The sequence below is a fragment of the Homalodisca vitripennis genome, chromosome 4, assembly GCF_021130785.1.
Source record: "Homalodisca vitripennis isolate AUS2020 chromosome 4, UT_GWSS_2.1, whole genome shotgun sequence".
Classification (NCBI taxonomy): Eukaryota; Metazoa; Arthropoda; class Insecta; order Hemiptera; family Cicadellidae; genus Homalodisca; species Homalodisca vitripennis.
In genome coordinates, this window is record NC_060210.1 from 15,548,413 (window position 1) to 15,564,433 (window position 16,021).

Sequence of the window (16,021 nt, forward strand, 5' to 3'; positions counted from 1 at the left end):
ATACAATGAACGATCAGTTATTTTAAAGAAGTTATCATGTTATGGTGTTATTAAAAACAAACTAAATTTTTTCAATTCTTATCTAAACGATAGAAAACAAGCAGTAATGCAAGGTAATGTTATGTCTGATTTTAAAAACGGTTTAAATTGGTGTACCACAAGAATCAGTGCTAGTGCTCTTCTTTTATAATAGCTATAAATGATTTTTCTTTAATATGCCAAGTGCATTTATTTTATAACCTGATGATACCACTTTTTCAAAAACAGTCAAAATTTACAAAATGTAAATAAGGTTCAAAATGAACTTACATTAAAAGCTTGGGAGTGGTTCAATGTCAATTATCAAGCAGTAAACAATGATAAAACTGAAAAGATAATATTTTCTCTGACGCACTTCAACAGTGTAAACAGTGTGGAATAACCTGGTACTGAGCAGGATAATAACCTTAATTGGGATGTGATGTTGACTAGTTGTGTCAAAACTAGCTAGAGTTACTTACTTGATCCATAGGCTAAAACAATGTGTAAACATAGATATGTTAATCTCAGTCTACTATGCATTCTTTCACTCTCATCTTTGATATGTTATAACCTTTTGGAGAAATAACAGTAAGGCAGAAAAATTTGTATCTGGCAAAAAAAGTGTTACAAATAATAAAAAATATTTCATCTAACAGAGTATATTTCATCTTCAAATTCAAGATTCATGATTCAAGATCTTTATTGGCCATTAAATAACATTTTCAGTTACAATAGGCTTCGTCATGAAAAAACATTTCACATAAAAACTAATTTACTTACTACTAATTTAGTTACATTAACCAGACGTATTTTGTAACAGATCAAACATGTTGCACTTCATGTACTCGTCAACAGAATAAAAAGCTTTTGCCTTAAGCCAAGTTGAAATCCTTAATTTAAACTTATTAATCAGTAGTTCTCTTGTAGCTAATGGTAGTTTGTTGAACAATCTAGTTTGTTGGGAGTTGTAACTGTTATAGGTCTGAGTTAGTCTTACATGAGGAGCTACAAGATTATATCAAAACCTAGTATTGTAATCATGTACTAACTCATGAGAGATAAAGGTCTTGATATTTTCTCTAACAAACACTAAATTCTGATATACATAAATTCAAGCAAGAGTCATTATTTTAAAATTACAAAAAGACTGTCTGCAGGACGCTTGATTAAAAAGATCCGCCATTAAATTGTTTAATAAACTACAACATTTTTTAAGCCAGTGACTAAATTTAATCCACTACCAGTGCCGCATTTCCCTATAGGCCCACTAGGCCCAGGCCTAGGGCGCAAAATTTTAGGGGGCGCATAAATTTTAAAGTACACAAAAGAAAAAAGTTGCGGCGGCGGGTGGTGTTGGCGCTCGGCGGGGCGGGTGGCCAAGGTCAACTAGGTCCGGGGTGCGACGTTGACTCATTCATTGCTTTTATTTATTCAAAACACTCATATATATTTATATATATATATATATATATATATATATATATACTATTGTAATTATCTTTCATCAAAATTACGTAATTAAGAAATTTACTGGATTTCTACGTCAGTGTAATCAGAGTCCTCTGGGGGGGGGGGGGGGGGGGCGCTCTTTGGTCTGTAGGCCTAGGGGCGCCGAATTTGTAAATGCGGCCCTGTCCACTACAATAGTATTTTTAAATGTTCTATGTGTTTGAATGTTGTTTAATTTTATTCTTGATTACCTTATTTTAATTAACTACTGATATAGATATTACTGTATGATAGTTATTTAGGATTTTACACTCGTAAAAACTTTATTGTCAATTTATTAACATTATAAGGTTTTTATTTTAAGTTTTCTTCATACCCTTCAACATGTATTGCTAATATTGATTAGGTCTATGACACCATTGTAAAAATGTGCCTGATTACAATAAACTACTAAGTTCTGAGATTTAAAAAATGTTTTAGAAATAAGGCCTACAAATAAATAAATATTTGACACACAGATCATAAAAATTAGTCAATAAATAAATATATATATCTATGCTTTCAACTGTTGCAACACATGAGTAATGGTGCTGTAAACTTTTGAAGTAAGAAAATGATGTATTGGTTACTCAACAGGGAGGGTTGAAAATAGTCAACTTCATCTGCTCGAAAACATGTAACTCAGTGGAGTAGGATGAACAGCATAAAATATTAGGCCAAAGTGATAATATCTTTATATTGCGCAAATGGTATAAAAAATCAAATGTAAAAAGTGGGAATTTTTAATAATTTTATCAAACATGTAAGTTTCATGATAATTTTAAAATTTGTAGTATAAAATATTAAGCTTGGGAGTTTATATTTTTAAGACTGTACATTTGTCTTGAAAATTGTGATTTTTGTGAACAAATTTAACTTTTCATTCATTATTATAGTAAACTTGCCAAAGCTTAACAGTCCTTGTAGTATTCAAAGTTATATTAAAAAGGTTCCTTAACCTGTTGAGGAGTGCAGCAAAACATACCCAAATGAGTGCGCACGGCATTTGCCGTTTGGTCCCGTATGAGGAGGCACGGCATTTTCCGTTGCAGACTAATGACTGTCAATTCGTTCTCACTGACTTACTGTGACGTCTAGCAGAGATTTTTGGAACTTTTCAGTTGTTCCTAATAGTGTCTCTGTACAGTGTTGCTCGTCCTGTATCGTGGTGGCACCTGGTGATAACTTAAAAAACTATTTTACAGAGGCGGGACACAAGGCCATTTTATAAGGCCACTCCCCCAGAATAACCCTAATAAGCGAAAACTACTCAGGCAGTGCTATGTGTGCATGCAAACACACTACTCGAACTGGACATAAAGAAAAGAAACCAGCTATGAATGTTCAACATGTGAGGTCACCCTTTGTATATATCCTTGTTTTGAGCAGTATCACATATTAGCAAAGTTTTAAAACGAGGATATTGCTTTTAACAATCTACAATGTATTTTTATATACATTTAAATTATAATAAACAAGTTTATTAACATTTCCCTAACAGTCTGTCACTGGTCAATGAGTCACTAAGTATGGACCGTCATAGGGGCACGGCAAATGCCGTGCGCACTCGTCAACAGGTTAATCACCACAGAAAACATTAGGAGTTATAATAATAAAACTTTTGAATAATACAAAAATTACATACTCTTGGCAATTTTCAAAATAAAAGCACTGTACGTTTTCTTTCACTATAATTTTTCTATGTTCTCACATATTTCTTTTCTGGTTTTATCAACCAGAAGAAATATATTGAAGAATATTCATTAGTTAATTAGGCACATACTGTAAAAGCTAATTAATTACATTTTGCTTAGTAACACTTACTGTTCTCCAACTAAATGTCCAAGCTTTTCTACGAGCTTCTGTTTGGTCACCTGTGTCTTGCAGGAAGCTAAAGTATAGTAGCGTCCAACAACAGTGCCATCGCACACAAAACATATCAGCCCCTCTGCAGGGCTTGCCACTCCGGTGCACACTGACATTGCTTAAACAAAACATGCAAAGAATTAATGTTTTTCTATACACTAACATAATATAAGCTACAGGCCAAACATATTTCACTGTCAATATTGCTATTAAAATTAACAGTTTTAAGATATCTATTCATTCATTCTTTGACCTATCAACACCTAAAGGTTCATTTTGCAAGGATATTATACAACGACCTGCTAGACCCCTTCATGGATAAGGTAGGTACACCATGTGTCGCGTAACAGATTTTACTAATGTTGCAGGCAAAATTTCAATCCTATAGTTTATTTCATTGTCAATATATTTACAAGTGTTCACAATATTCATTTGTCACCATCAGAGTGAGGGAAATGATAAGAAGCTCATGCTGATATCCAGAGACACTAGTGTCAGCCCGATACGAACTTTTGTCCTAACTTAAGGTCTAAATTAACAAAAATGTAATTAATTTGCGCCAGAATCCTCTCAATTTGAGCATTCAACAGCTCATATCACCAGAGATGCAGAGCAAGGATATATTGGTTCGTGCAAGAACAGTAGCTTCACTTTTAATGTTGTCTAAATTTGTTATTTGTCATTTCCACTCCTTGAAACCTTATATTGTTTTATTCAGAAGGATGATACTAATAGGTTAAGAACATGGGCTGCAATATAGTAAGCGGCCACCACGACAATTGAATCAGGGTACCAAATTATCGATTAGAAATACTAATTATAAATAATTAGTTATTTACTATTAATTATTGCCACCTCATAATACATCTATAATTATTTATAATTTAATATTTTATTTATTGAATAACAATATTGTTCCAAATTAGTTCAATTACTTGTATGGTATTTGAGTAAGTGCGTAAGTACAATGGTGATGTACATGTGTTATTTATGTCACAAGATATCAGACATGTTTATCCTTCAAAATAGTAAAAAGTGAGGTACTTTGGTATTATCCGATGCCCCTATCTACTATTTGTTGTAGGCTATATAAGTAGGTAAAATACGTACTCACTTGATCTGAGCTTGAATTTAGATACTATTCTGAGCTATGTTTATCTTTTGTCACCAGAAGTGCGGGGTGGCACTGGAGGCACAACTGAAGCCCATACTTATGGCCAGGGACATTTCCGATTGATACTTTTCCGACCTCAGATCACGTGCCAGATCGTCCAACATGATCTAATATTGGAAAATTTGGATGATGTAGGACATGATTTGAGGTCAAGAAAGTACTGATCAAAAATGCCCCTGGCCATCAGTGCGGGATTTGGTGGCCCTGCACTTTTGGCAAAAAAAGAAAAACATCCCGTCACTAATACTCAATTTCAAACTTAGATCACGTGAGTGCTCGTAAAGCTTAACTTTAACTTTGGTACTACTAGTAAAATATTTATTAACCTATTGCTATCGTCCTGCTGAACAAAACAATAAAAGGTTTTAGTGCGTAGAAATGATAAATAACAAAGTTATATCAAACATTAACCCTTCCCACGCCATAGACAGATATATTAAAATGGCAGACTTTGACCAAAACGCCAAATACAGTTATATCTGATATTATATAAATAATTCTTATGTGAAAAATCTAAAGCACCTATTAAAACAATACAATATGAAATACTTAATAGAATTCCCCTCAAGGTCAACCAGCACTACTCAGTCAGCAATAGACAATATTATAACCAATCTCAAACAATCACAGATTCAAGTTGAGTGTGTAAATGCAATGTTGTCAGATCATGATGGCCAGTTAGTTACAATACTTGATTATGTATCTAACTCAATGCAACAACAAAATTATTCATTCAAGTATTCCAGAATATTTTCTGATGAAAATATGAGAGATTTTAATCTAGCATTAAGTTTAGAAACATGGACACAGTTTTATAAAGCTCCAGATCATTTAAAATATGACACCTTTATCCAAATCTTTTTATATTACTTTAATACTTATTTTCCAGTTATAAAGGTCAGAAATTACTTAGATAAAAAAACCTTGGGTTAGTGAAGATCTAAAACTAGAAAAAAAGAAACTAATTACTGAAAGTAATGCTGCCTGAAGAGCAAAATCACAAAGAGACATTGACAACGTAAAACTGAAATATAATACTTTTAAAAATAAAATTATTAAAGAAAAATTAAATTACTATACTAATAAAACTGAAAGATCTAAAAATTGATCAACAAAGAGACACTTGGAAAATCATTAACTATGAAACAGGTATTACTAAACCAAATACAAAAAATATATACATCAGGTACAATAATAAAATAGTATCAGATCCTAGTCAAAGTTAGTGACATTTGTAATAGTTACTACATAACTTCAATTAAGGACAAAGCAAAATTTAACACATCTCAAAAAAATCTTAGTTTTAATGCTTTTCAACATTTTTCAGATATTAATTTTCAATGCAAACTAATTGATAGAGATGATATTATTAGAATCATCAGAAGTCTAAAATGTAGTTATAGAACTGGATATGATGACACACCAGTGCCAATATTAAAATATGCTATGGAATTACTAACTGACCCACTGCTTCATATAGTTAATTCATCTTTCCTCTCTGGACTATTCCCTGAAAAACTAAAAATTACAAAAATAAAACCTTTATTTAAAAAAGGCGATCAGTTCGATTGCAGCAAATTATCGGGCACTTGCATTGCTCCCAGTTATATCCAAAATATATGAACGTGGAATGTCTAACTGTGCTTCCATCATCACCACCTGCATTTGGTCAACAAATCCAAGTAATGGCAGATGTTCACCATCCTGATACTCCTCCCACAGATCAAAATCATGATTCTTTTTTAGAGCATCAGAAAAAACAAGGAATCAATTCCTAAACAGTTCAATACAACACAGCCCTGTTCCAAAGAAGGTGAAACGTAAATCCCTCACTATCCTACATCAAAACACAGACAGAATTGCGAACAAAATCGAACGACTGAACACCCTCCTCAACATTTTAAAACCTGACCTATTGATCGTGACGGAACATGGACTGACAAAAGACACATTGTCAAACACAAGACTAATAGGATACTCACTGATAGCAGAATACTGCAGAAAACACCATCAGAAGGGAGGAGTTGCTATATTCACAAATGACACTTTAAAATGTCAAATTGAAACAATTGACACTTACGAATATAGTATGGAAATGATATGTGAAGTAGCAATTGCTAAGATTGAACTTGGCAAGTCCAGTCTCTACCTAGTTGGGGTTAACAGGACTAAAGGAAACTTAGAGGCGGGTCTGGATGTTGTATCTGACGCATTAGAACGCTTACCAACTAACAAGCCAGTATTAATCATGGGTGACATTAATATTTACAGCAAGGCAAAAAAGAATGACTACATCCGACATGACAAAAATCTTGACTAGTTACAACATCTAGAGACTGGACCTCCCATACAATAGAATCACACCAACTTCCAGAACATCCATAGACTGTGTATGCACTAACCTGCAGCTAGAAAAGCTGCATGTTAAGGTTTTAAACACAGCAATCTCAGACCACACAGGACAGCTCTGTACCATCAACTTGGATAACTACTTACCCCCACCACCATCGGCTGAGCGCAGAAACATGAGTACAAGAAATTTGCTTAAGTTAAAAGCTCTCCTTCACCAGCAAAACTGGCCAGCAGTCTACAGCTCAACGAATGCAGAGGAGTCTTACAACAGTTTTAGCAGTATTCTTTCTAACGCAATATATATGACATGCTCTATAACAAAAATGAGAATAAAAACAAAACGAAATAAGCAAATTCTGACTGACCCCATAGCAACGCAGTTGAGGAGACATTACATTGAAGCTCAAGACTTGTACAATATAACTGGAAGTGAGATTGACAAAAATAATGCAGCTCAATTAAAAAAAAAGAATATGACCTTAGGCTGAAACATCTGAGACGACAAGAAAACATTGATGTGATAACAGTGGCAGTGATAACAAATCAAAGGCAATATGGCAAATATCATAAATTCAGAGAGGAAGTCAAAAAAACGATAAGCCCCTGTCCTTAGCATTAGACATACAGGGAGAACTGATAAGTGACGCAGTCAAAATTGCAGAACATTTCAACAATATTTTCATAAACATAGCCGAAGACACAATACATCAAAACCAAGACAGTGTTCAAAGAATACTATCAGACGCAAATCCAGATATTCCAAATTTAATACTACAACCGACATCCCTAGAAGAGGTAGACAAACTAATCCGATCATTGAAAACCAAAAGCTCAGCTGGATATGACAGTGTCTCTACAAAATTGTTGAAAATATGTAAAGAAGAAATAGTTGGTCCTCTAGTGAATGTCATTAACAAATCTTTCACTTCTGGAACATTTCCATCTGCTTTAAAAATATCTAAAGTTTATCCAAAGCTCAAACAAGGAAACACCAAACAACTTGCTAACTATCGGCCGATATCACTGATACCAACTTTTTCTAAAGTTATGGAAAAATTATTTTTGAGCAGATTCCTACAACACTTGTCAATCAACCAACTGCTTACATCACGGTTTTCAGACTGGAAGATCAACGACAGCACTTATTAGCCTTGTCGAATTCCTAACGGATCAACTGGAAGATGGCAACACAGTTACTACTATCCTGCTCGACTACTCTAAGGCCTTCGACTGCCTTAGCCATACACATCTTTTAGACAAACTGACAAAACTTTGGAGTGAAAGGACAATCATACAACTGGATAAAAAGCTACCTAACAGAACGAAGACAAATTGTCGAAATACACCAGCAACGGATTAACACAACAGATAAAATCACTTCCACAGATCATTAATCGCGGTGTACCACAAGGATCTGTACTAGGGCCATTTTGTTTATTTTATACACAAATGACTTCCCTAGCTACATGCAAGACTATAGCCATACACTGATGTATGCTGACGATAGGTCCTCCTCCTTGGTCAAGGATCCATTTTGGGGCCACTTCTATTTCTATGCTACCTAAAAGGAATTCCAGAGCTAGATAAATTATGCTTATACGCTGATGATGCCACTCTAAGAATTAGTGCATCATCTAAAGAGGAAATATAGGAGTTTGCTTTTCTTAGCGTATCAAAAATAAATAAGTTTTTCAAAGAAAACAATTTAATTTTAAATTCAACAAAAACAAGCTATATGGAATTTTGTACTAACCAATGCAGAAATAAAATTAATCCTCATATAGAAATAGATGAAGTGGCTATAGTTAAGGAAGAAGAAGTTTTTGGGTTTAACATTAGACAGTTCGCTAAGTGGAATAAACATTCAGAAAAAATAGTTTCAAAAATTAACTCTGGTTTAATTTTTGAAACCATTATGCTCTTCACAGAATGTCAAAATTATGCTCACAAGAAACTCTAAAAATGATTTATTTTTCACATATCCATTCACATGTTATATTTGGTATCTCATTATATGGGTCCACATCAATAACAAATTTAATTTGAATTTTAATGATACAAAAAAAAGCTATTTGTGTCATTTTAAAATTTCAATGCAATGAAACTGTGAAGGATCACTTTCCTCAACTGGGTATCATGACAGTTTACAGTGCATATATATATATATATATAATTTCAATAACCACTGAATCAAAAAAAGTACTTGCTCCGCCGGGACTCGAATCCGGATCTCTCACTTGCCGGGTGAATATGCTACCATGTTTACAAACTATAATGTCAGTGATGAAACGTGCTAATAGCTTAGGCAAAGTGGTGAGAACCATAGTTATAACAAGAAATAGAAATAACATAGCAGTAGCTCAACATACTACCACCCGACGGAGTGCCGATGGCCGAGCGGTCTAAGTCGTTAGACTTTGGGTCTGAGCTAGAGATAGCGCAGGTTCAAATCCTGTCTGTGACCATTGCACTTTTTATCAGAACCATCGACCTTGTACTCTATCGACTCTCCCCCTTATTCTGTTTGATAAGATCCTCGCACAGGCCAGTGGCCCATGAGGACGGACAGAATAAGGCTTAAAAGGGGATCGGCCTCTCCTTTTTTTTTAAAAAAAAACTTACATTTTTTCTGTAAAAAACCAATATACATAGGAGCTAAATTTTTTAATTTGCTGCCAAGCAATATAAAATTATAAATGATTTTAAAATAAACTTAAAAGCTACCTGACTGACCTGCCGTTGTACTCCTTTTCTGAATTTTAAACAATTCACAATAGTTTTTACTATCGTTAAAATTATATTGTATTAGATTTAGTTAGATACTAATGTAAAGCATATTTAGTAAACTTAACCGTTCACTTTCTTAATCATGTGACGCCATTCATGTACACCATGTGTACTGATTCTGATAGATTGTTTCTTGAGTTCTTTAGTTCAGAGAGCCTTCGAAATCCCGGTGCACGCTTCGTGCTTATCAAGGCTGCCAAGGAAGTATTTACATATGACCTTCAGACAGCGGCAGGTGGACGGGAGTGCCCTTTGTCTAACTCTGATTGCCTGCTTGTCAGTTCTGCGGCTCCTTCAGGACCATTACCAAACATATCCATGGAGTGTTTTACTGCTTTCTTGGTTGTCACGAGTGTGCATGAGCGCACACGTCTACTACATATCTTGTTATTATTCATTGTCGTGTAGTAGTGTTGTGATTAGCTTGAAATATTTATCTTGTTTTAGAGTAAAATATAATTAAACTTTTCAGTTTAATCAAATTTTACAATGAAATTAAAATTTATTTGGGTACTTTCTGATTAAACGGAGTTCACTTAAAATAAACAGAATTTAGCAACTTTGGATGGGCAGTTAGGTTGCTGCACAATAAATACTAACAGTTGGGTTAGGTTAGTAAACCTAAATCGCCTAACCATATCAGCTGCAGTAGCCTATGCTTTGAATAGGTGGCCTCTGTTTAACCCTTTGGATGCCAGCCCATTTTCCAAAAGTACTACCCAGAAACGCCAAGGGCATTTACAGCAGTTTTGCAAGCTTTCACTAAATGTATCATAACTTTTTTATTTTTTAACAGATATTGATGATTTTTTTACCATTATTTTGCTTATGAAATTCCCTTGTTCTGTTGGTAAATTTTAGTTGCATAAATGTAATTTAAACTTATAAAAAAGTTAAAAATTAAGAAAAAAAAAAATTAAAATTTCCAAAAAACATTTTTTTTAGCACAAATAAGTGGTTTAAAAGAAAATGTATGCTGATTTCCTGTTATATCCTAGTAAACTATATCTAACCCTTAACCTAATTACAAAGTTTCAAAAGCCTACCTTATATAGAAGTCCAGTTATGATTTTTTTCACTAAATGTGACACGGGCACAGTTTTTGTAATTTGCATGGACGTTGTATGTAATGTTACACTATATTCACAAATCAATATTTGACACTACACAAATCGGTACTTTGGGATTATACCAACCACACCACTATGAAGAACTTAGAAATATAAAGTTATAGATATATTATAAACAAACATGATAGAACGAAAAAACAACTTTTTAATTACAAAATTACAAACTTACAAAGATTATCAATTGTTAATGAGGTCAGATTCGCTTAAACTTTTTTCAATGAACTTAGAACATTATAAAACGATGTATTTGAGTAACAGAACTAACATTCCATCAATCAACAAGCATTTCCAGGTATTGTGATCGGTATTGTTGTCGCTGTTATCTTATCTTTCTCGAGAATCCTGATTACGGCAGGCCGCGCCGCATCACATGATTATTTAAGTTTTTTGCACTGTACATAATTGCCTTTCCATTACAATTCAATTTATATTTGTGATCAGTCCCTCTAGAATTTGATATTTTACTGATAGGTACTATCTCGAGGGATGTTTTTCTTTCGTTGACATTAGCGCGAGCACCGAACCTGCTGAAGCCCGCGTTGATGACCGGAGGCACTCGCATTTTGGGTGGCGGAGTGTGATCAAGAATAAAACCAAGTTTTGTGTGTTTTTTTTTTCAATAAAGAGTTTAGTTTTTGTTTGGTAATGTTTGTTTTGTTGAATTTTTGTGTTTGGAGAAATGTAGGGGTAAAATACGAAAGTACAAACAAAGCGACGCACTAGCTGAAACGGGCGGCGAGACTCTGCAATCACGTTATCTACTACACCGCTCGACTTTGACCTCTGTCTGAGGATGGGGAGGGGTTTGCGATAAGACAATTCCTGTTTTATACTGACGAAATATTGTTCTACGCTAATCTAGTAATCAGTAGAAGCTAAATGTCAACTGTCTGAGGATGGGGAGGGGTTTGCGATAAGAGAATTCCTGTTTTATATCGACGAAATATTGTTCTACGCTAATCTATTAATCAGTTGAAGCTAAATGTCAAATAACGATTCATGTCTGGGTGTGGTCTGTATAATCCCAAAGTACCAATGAATCTAATAAAAGGGGCATAGTAAAAATGCCCTAACAACAAAAGTAATGAGAGAATTACAAACGTAAACAACGCATAGCAACACGAACGTAACCTCAATCTCGACCAAACAATTCAACAGCTGCGAAGCTCAAATACGACCAAACAAACAGTCCATAAACGAATTAACTACTTTGTGGTTGCAAAGCAACTAATCGACTATCGATTAGTCAAAATTTCGCGACAATAAGATGAACTGTAAGAAAATTACAGGTGAAAAACGTGACGTACCTACCTATACTACGGCCGTTGGCGATTTTCAGTTGCAGTAGCCGACGGCCGTAATACCGGTACGTTGGCATCCAAAGGGTTAATCAGAAAGTACCTTTATTTGAAATAAACAGTTACGTAAATAGTTCTTTATATATTTTTACAATGAATGCGCTAATTTTAAGGAAAATGCTCTGTTTTATACTTTCACCTCTTATAATTTAGTTATATTAAAAATTGGCGTTATAGGAAAGTTAATGGATTTATTAGTGGCGTGCAAGAGTTAAAAGTGGAACTGCTTTTCTCGCAAAGAGTAATATTTAATTTTTCTATGAGCATCATGTGACCTTCTTATGATCATAAGTCAATCTCGTATTGGTTGCTACTGATGTAAGTCATTACGCCATTTTTGGATATGTAAAGTAACAATAATACTTAAATCAGAGGAATTTGACCCGGAAATTAAAGACTTTTTATAATTTAGACATTCACTTGCAATGTTGTCCTGCCTTGATGGCGACATTAAAAAAACATCCCTTGAGATAGTACCTATCAGCAAAAATCAAATTCTAAATGGTTCGATCACGAATGCCTCCGGCCATCATTGCTTTATAAGAAACGCAACTTTAAAAAACAAACATATATTGTAAATTTACTTAACAATAACTTCCAATAGTAATGTTGCAAGAAAAGTAGTTCCACGTTTAATGCTATAAAATTCATTACGTGTAATTTTCCTCCCCTAAAACCTTATATTGTATTATTGTTCAGTAGGACAATAGCAAACAGGTTAATAATGTGAATCTCATTCCCGGTTTAGATAAAAATAAATTTTAAAATAATAATGCATAAAAATTTAATTAAATAAACAAACCAATAATGTAAAAAAACAAACATAGGTTTAATAAATAACCAAACTAACATAACTATAACTTCATATGTAAGAACTATGTACTTACATACCACACGGTAACTTCCAATTACATAAAAATAGCATTCTTGTTTTAAAAATAACATACGGTTACATAACTCATACTCTCACTTTGACAAAAACATGATTATCAATTAAAAAGGAATAAATTGTGTCCTAATATTTTAACTGTTCACGTAATCCACAATTAAACAAGTAAATAACTTTTAAAATAATTAACAGTATTAGAGTTAACTCGCCATGATTGGGTAACAGACGTCATTGTTATTAGAGAGGCAGAGAAGAGTAGTGCATGGGACGGTTGATGGTGCTTAACTAAACAGTTCTTGCCACAGAACACTTGGATAAACTATCGGGGGCAAATAACGCAGAAAATCATAGATGACAAGAAGCACAGTACAAAAATTTGGCATGTACATTTCAATTTAAAAAAAAAACAAAGTTATTTGTGATTCCGCCATCTAAACCATACATATGTTTGTTCAGGAAGATGAGCAGAATACATTAATAACATTCAAATTTTGATTGGCTATTCCATTTGTTAATGTCACTGATACCTCCATTTTTAATCGCCACAAGTACAATGGCGATCTACACGTTTTATTTGTATAAGAAGGTGTCTGACATTTCACCTTAAAAATAGTAAAAAGGAAGGAAATGTTACACTGTTTTGGTTGTTACATTTTATAAATATAAATAAATGTAACATACTTATATATAGGCCTATATAGCCTAGATAGTTTTTTGTCATCATAACTTTTAATGATAAAAAAACAGCCGAACTATGTAAATACTTGTGACATAATTTGGTTTGAGTAATTATATCAAGGATTTGTCATTCATGAATATCAATGATTAGGTAATCATGAATATCGATCATTAGTGTTGGCCACCTATTACTTTTTAAGATATAAAACAGATGAACTATAATGTAATTTGGTACTTTGTGTAGTAAGTACAATTAAAACTTAAACAAGCAGACAGGCAACTAACTAACGAAGTAATTATTACCAACTTAATTAATTACGTAGGTAATTACAAGTAAATGGTAATTGTCAAAATTTGGAAGCAGAAATGAGCCGCTCATATTGAGGTTAGTTCTTAATATCAATAACGTTAAAATAACAATTTCTTTGCGACTTTGATTTAATTGTTAGAAATAAATACTAAGATAATATTTAAACCAAATCTTAAGTTATAACATTTGTTTTACTTAAAACAATTTTAAAAACAATAACTAATGTTTTTATCCTAGGGCATATATCACAGAGTGAAGTTATAAAAGCCGTTGCATTAAACTCCTTTTTATCTATAAACAAATAAGTAAACCCCTAACTAAAAACATTAACGGATAAATTTTTCATTTCAAATTTAACTTACTGGAATTTTGTTTACAATTTGTTTTTAATAACAAGTGAAGAACCCAAAACAAATCAAAGTATCCTTCTATAAGAAGAGTACACAAACACAACTAACTATCCATCCACAGAGTAGTCTTGCCAACGGATTGTGTCTGCCAAAGATAATCCCAACCTGTTTTTGAAATTCTTCAAAAAATTACCCCACGTTTTTCATGAACTATTTACATGTCACAGTGTTTTTTTTTGTTTTTTTTTTTTTTTTTTTTTTTTTTTTTTTTTTTTTATTAGTTAATATTATACGTTAATATATACCTAAAATGTATCTAATAATCTATAACTAAAAACCTATTACTAAAAAATGTACACAAGAAACAATTTTAAAATATATTATTTATTCACCAGATATCAAAGATAATACCAATGGTCATCACCAGGAATATACCAACTTACTAAGACCAGTTTTTGGTTAACTTATATTGACAAATTGAGTTTCCCCTAATTCAAGATATTACACTTCAGCATTGCTTTCTAAGGCTCAAATGAAATTGTATCCCACTGTCATTAATGCAATAATTAATCCCACTATTGTGATGGTTTTAATTTTATTTCTATTGACAAATTTTGTGTTAGTTATTGAAAACTCTATAGCAACATCTAAAAAAGGCAGTACCAGCAGGAGTTTCCATATTTGTAAATAGAAACAAATCACAACTTGTTTCATATTTTTTTAAGTCTGTCCATTATTGTTTTCCTGATTTTTAAGGATCAACATTTTATTTTATATTATCTATGACCACATGCGATTCCACTTTGAGTATGATGCTTAAAAATCAATTTCATTTTGAAGACTGGGGAACCTTTGAGCTACCTTACACACCTTATAACTGTGAATGATATAACAAAAATGTTTGGAAGAGATATTCCCAGATAATAACAGTATAAGTACAGGACACTTTTCACCAGATTTTTGGTTTGACTGGGAGAAGAGTGAGGAGTTTATACAAAGATATTGCTGATATTGCTGTACGCCTTATATAACCGATGTAGGAGATTTACTTGGATTTTAGAGATTCTCGTAGTTCTTGACAATTGTTTTGATCAAATTCAGAGGATAAAGCAACGTCTGACCACTGTTATGTTAGTTCACTAAATACTAAAAAGTGGAATGTAGTAGATGTGTGGTGGACCACAAAAAGCAGTAATAGTTTACTTCAATTACACCTAGAGTATTAATGTGTTTTGGGTCCAGAAATAACGACAGTTATCAACTTAGGTTTTCGTATCACCACGAAATAATCCTAAATACTATGTCACCTCAAAATTATCCAAGTTGGGGTAATTAACCCACAATTTATAACACTGTACCAAGCTCTAGCTTTTTTTTATAACGGTTTCCTTATAAAACTTTTGAATAGATTGCTGGGAATCATATGATTTATCTCTAAATCAAATCAAATCAAATTATTTTTATTGTTGAAGACATTTACATGCATAACAATCGTCATTGTACATTAAAAATGAACTAGCCTAGTTTCTAAAATAACTAAAGGTCCTTATCAATTAGAAAACAATTAGTACTATAATATTCCTTTTCAGATAACAAGCACTTTATCTTCCTCCTAAAT

At 33.0% G+C, this 16,021-nt stretch overlaps 1 protein-coding gene across 2 annotated transcripts in view; it reads right to left on the reverse strand.

Annotated features, from left to right (window-relative positions):
- Window positions 1-14,524, reverse strand: part of LOC124358982 — a 29,936-nt gene extending 15,412 nt beyond the window's left edge. For both annotated transcript variants that reach the window (XM_046811280.1, XM_046811279.1), the window contains exons 1-2: window positions 14,416-14,524; window positions 3,334-3,493 (exon numbers count right to left, since the gene is read on the reverse strand). In XM_046811280.1, coding sequence (XP_046667236.1) covers window positions 3,334-3,491 — 158 coding nt within the window. In that variant the 5' untranslated portion in view covers window positions 3,492-3,493; window positions 14,416-14,524. The remainder of the gene's footprint in view (window positions 1-3,333; window positions 3,494-14,415) is intronic.
- Window positions 14,525-16,021: the final 1,497 nt, after the last annotated feature.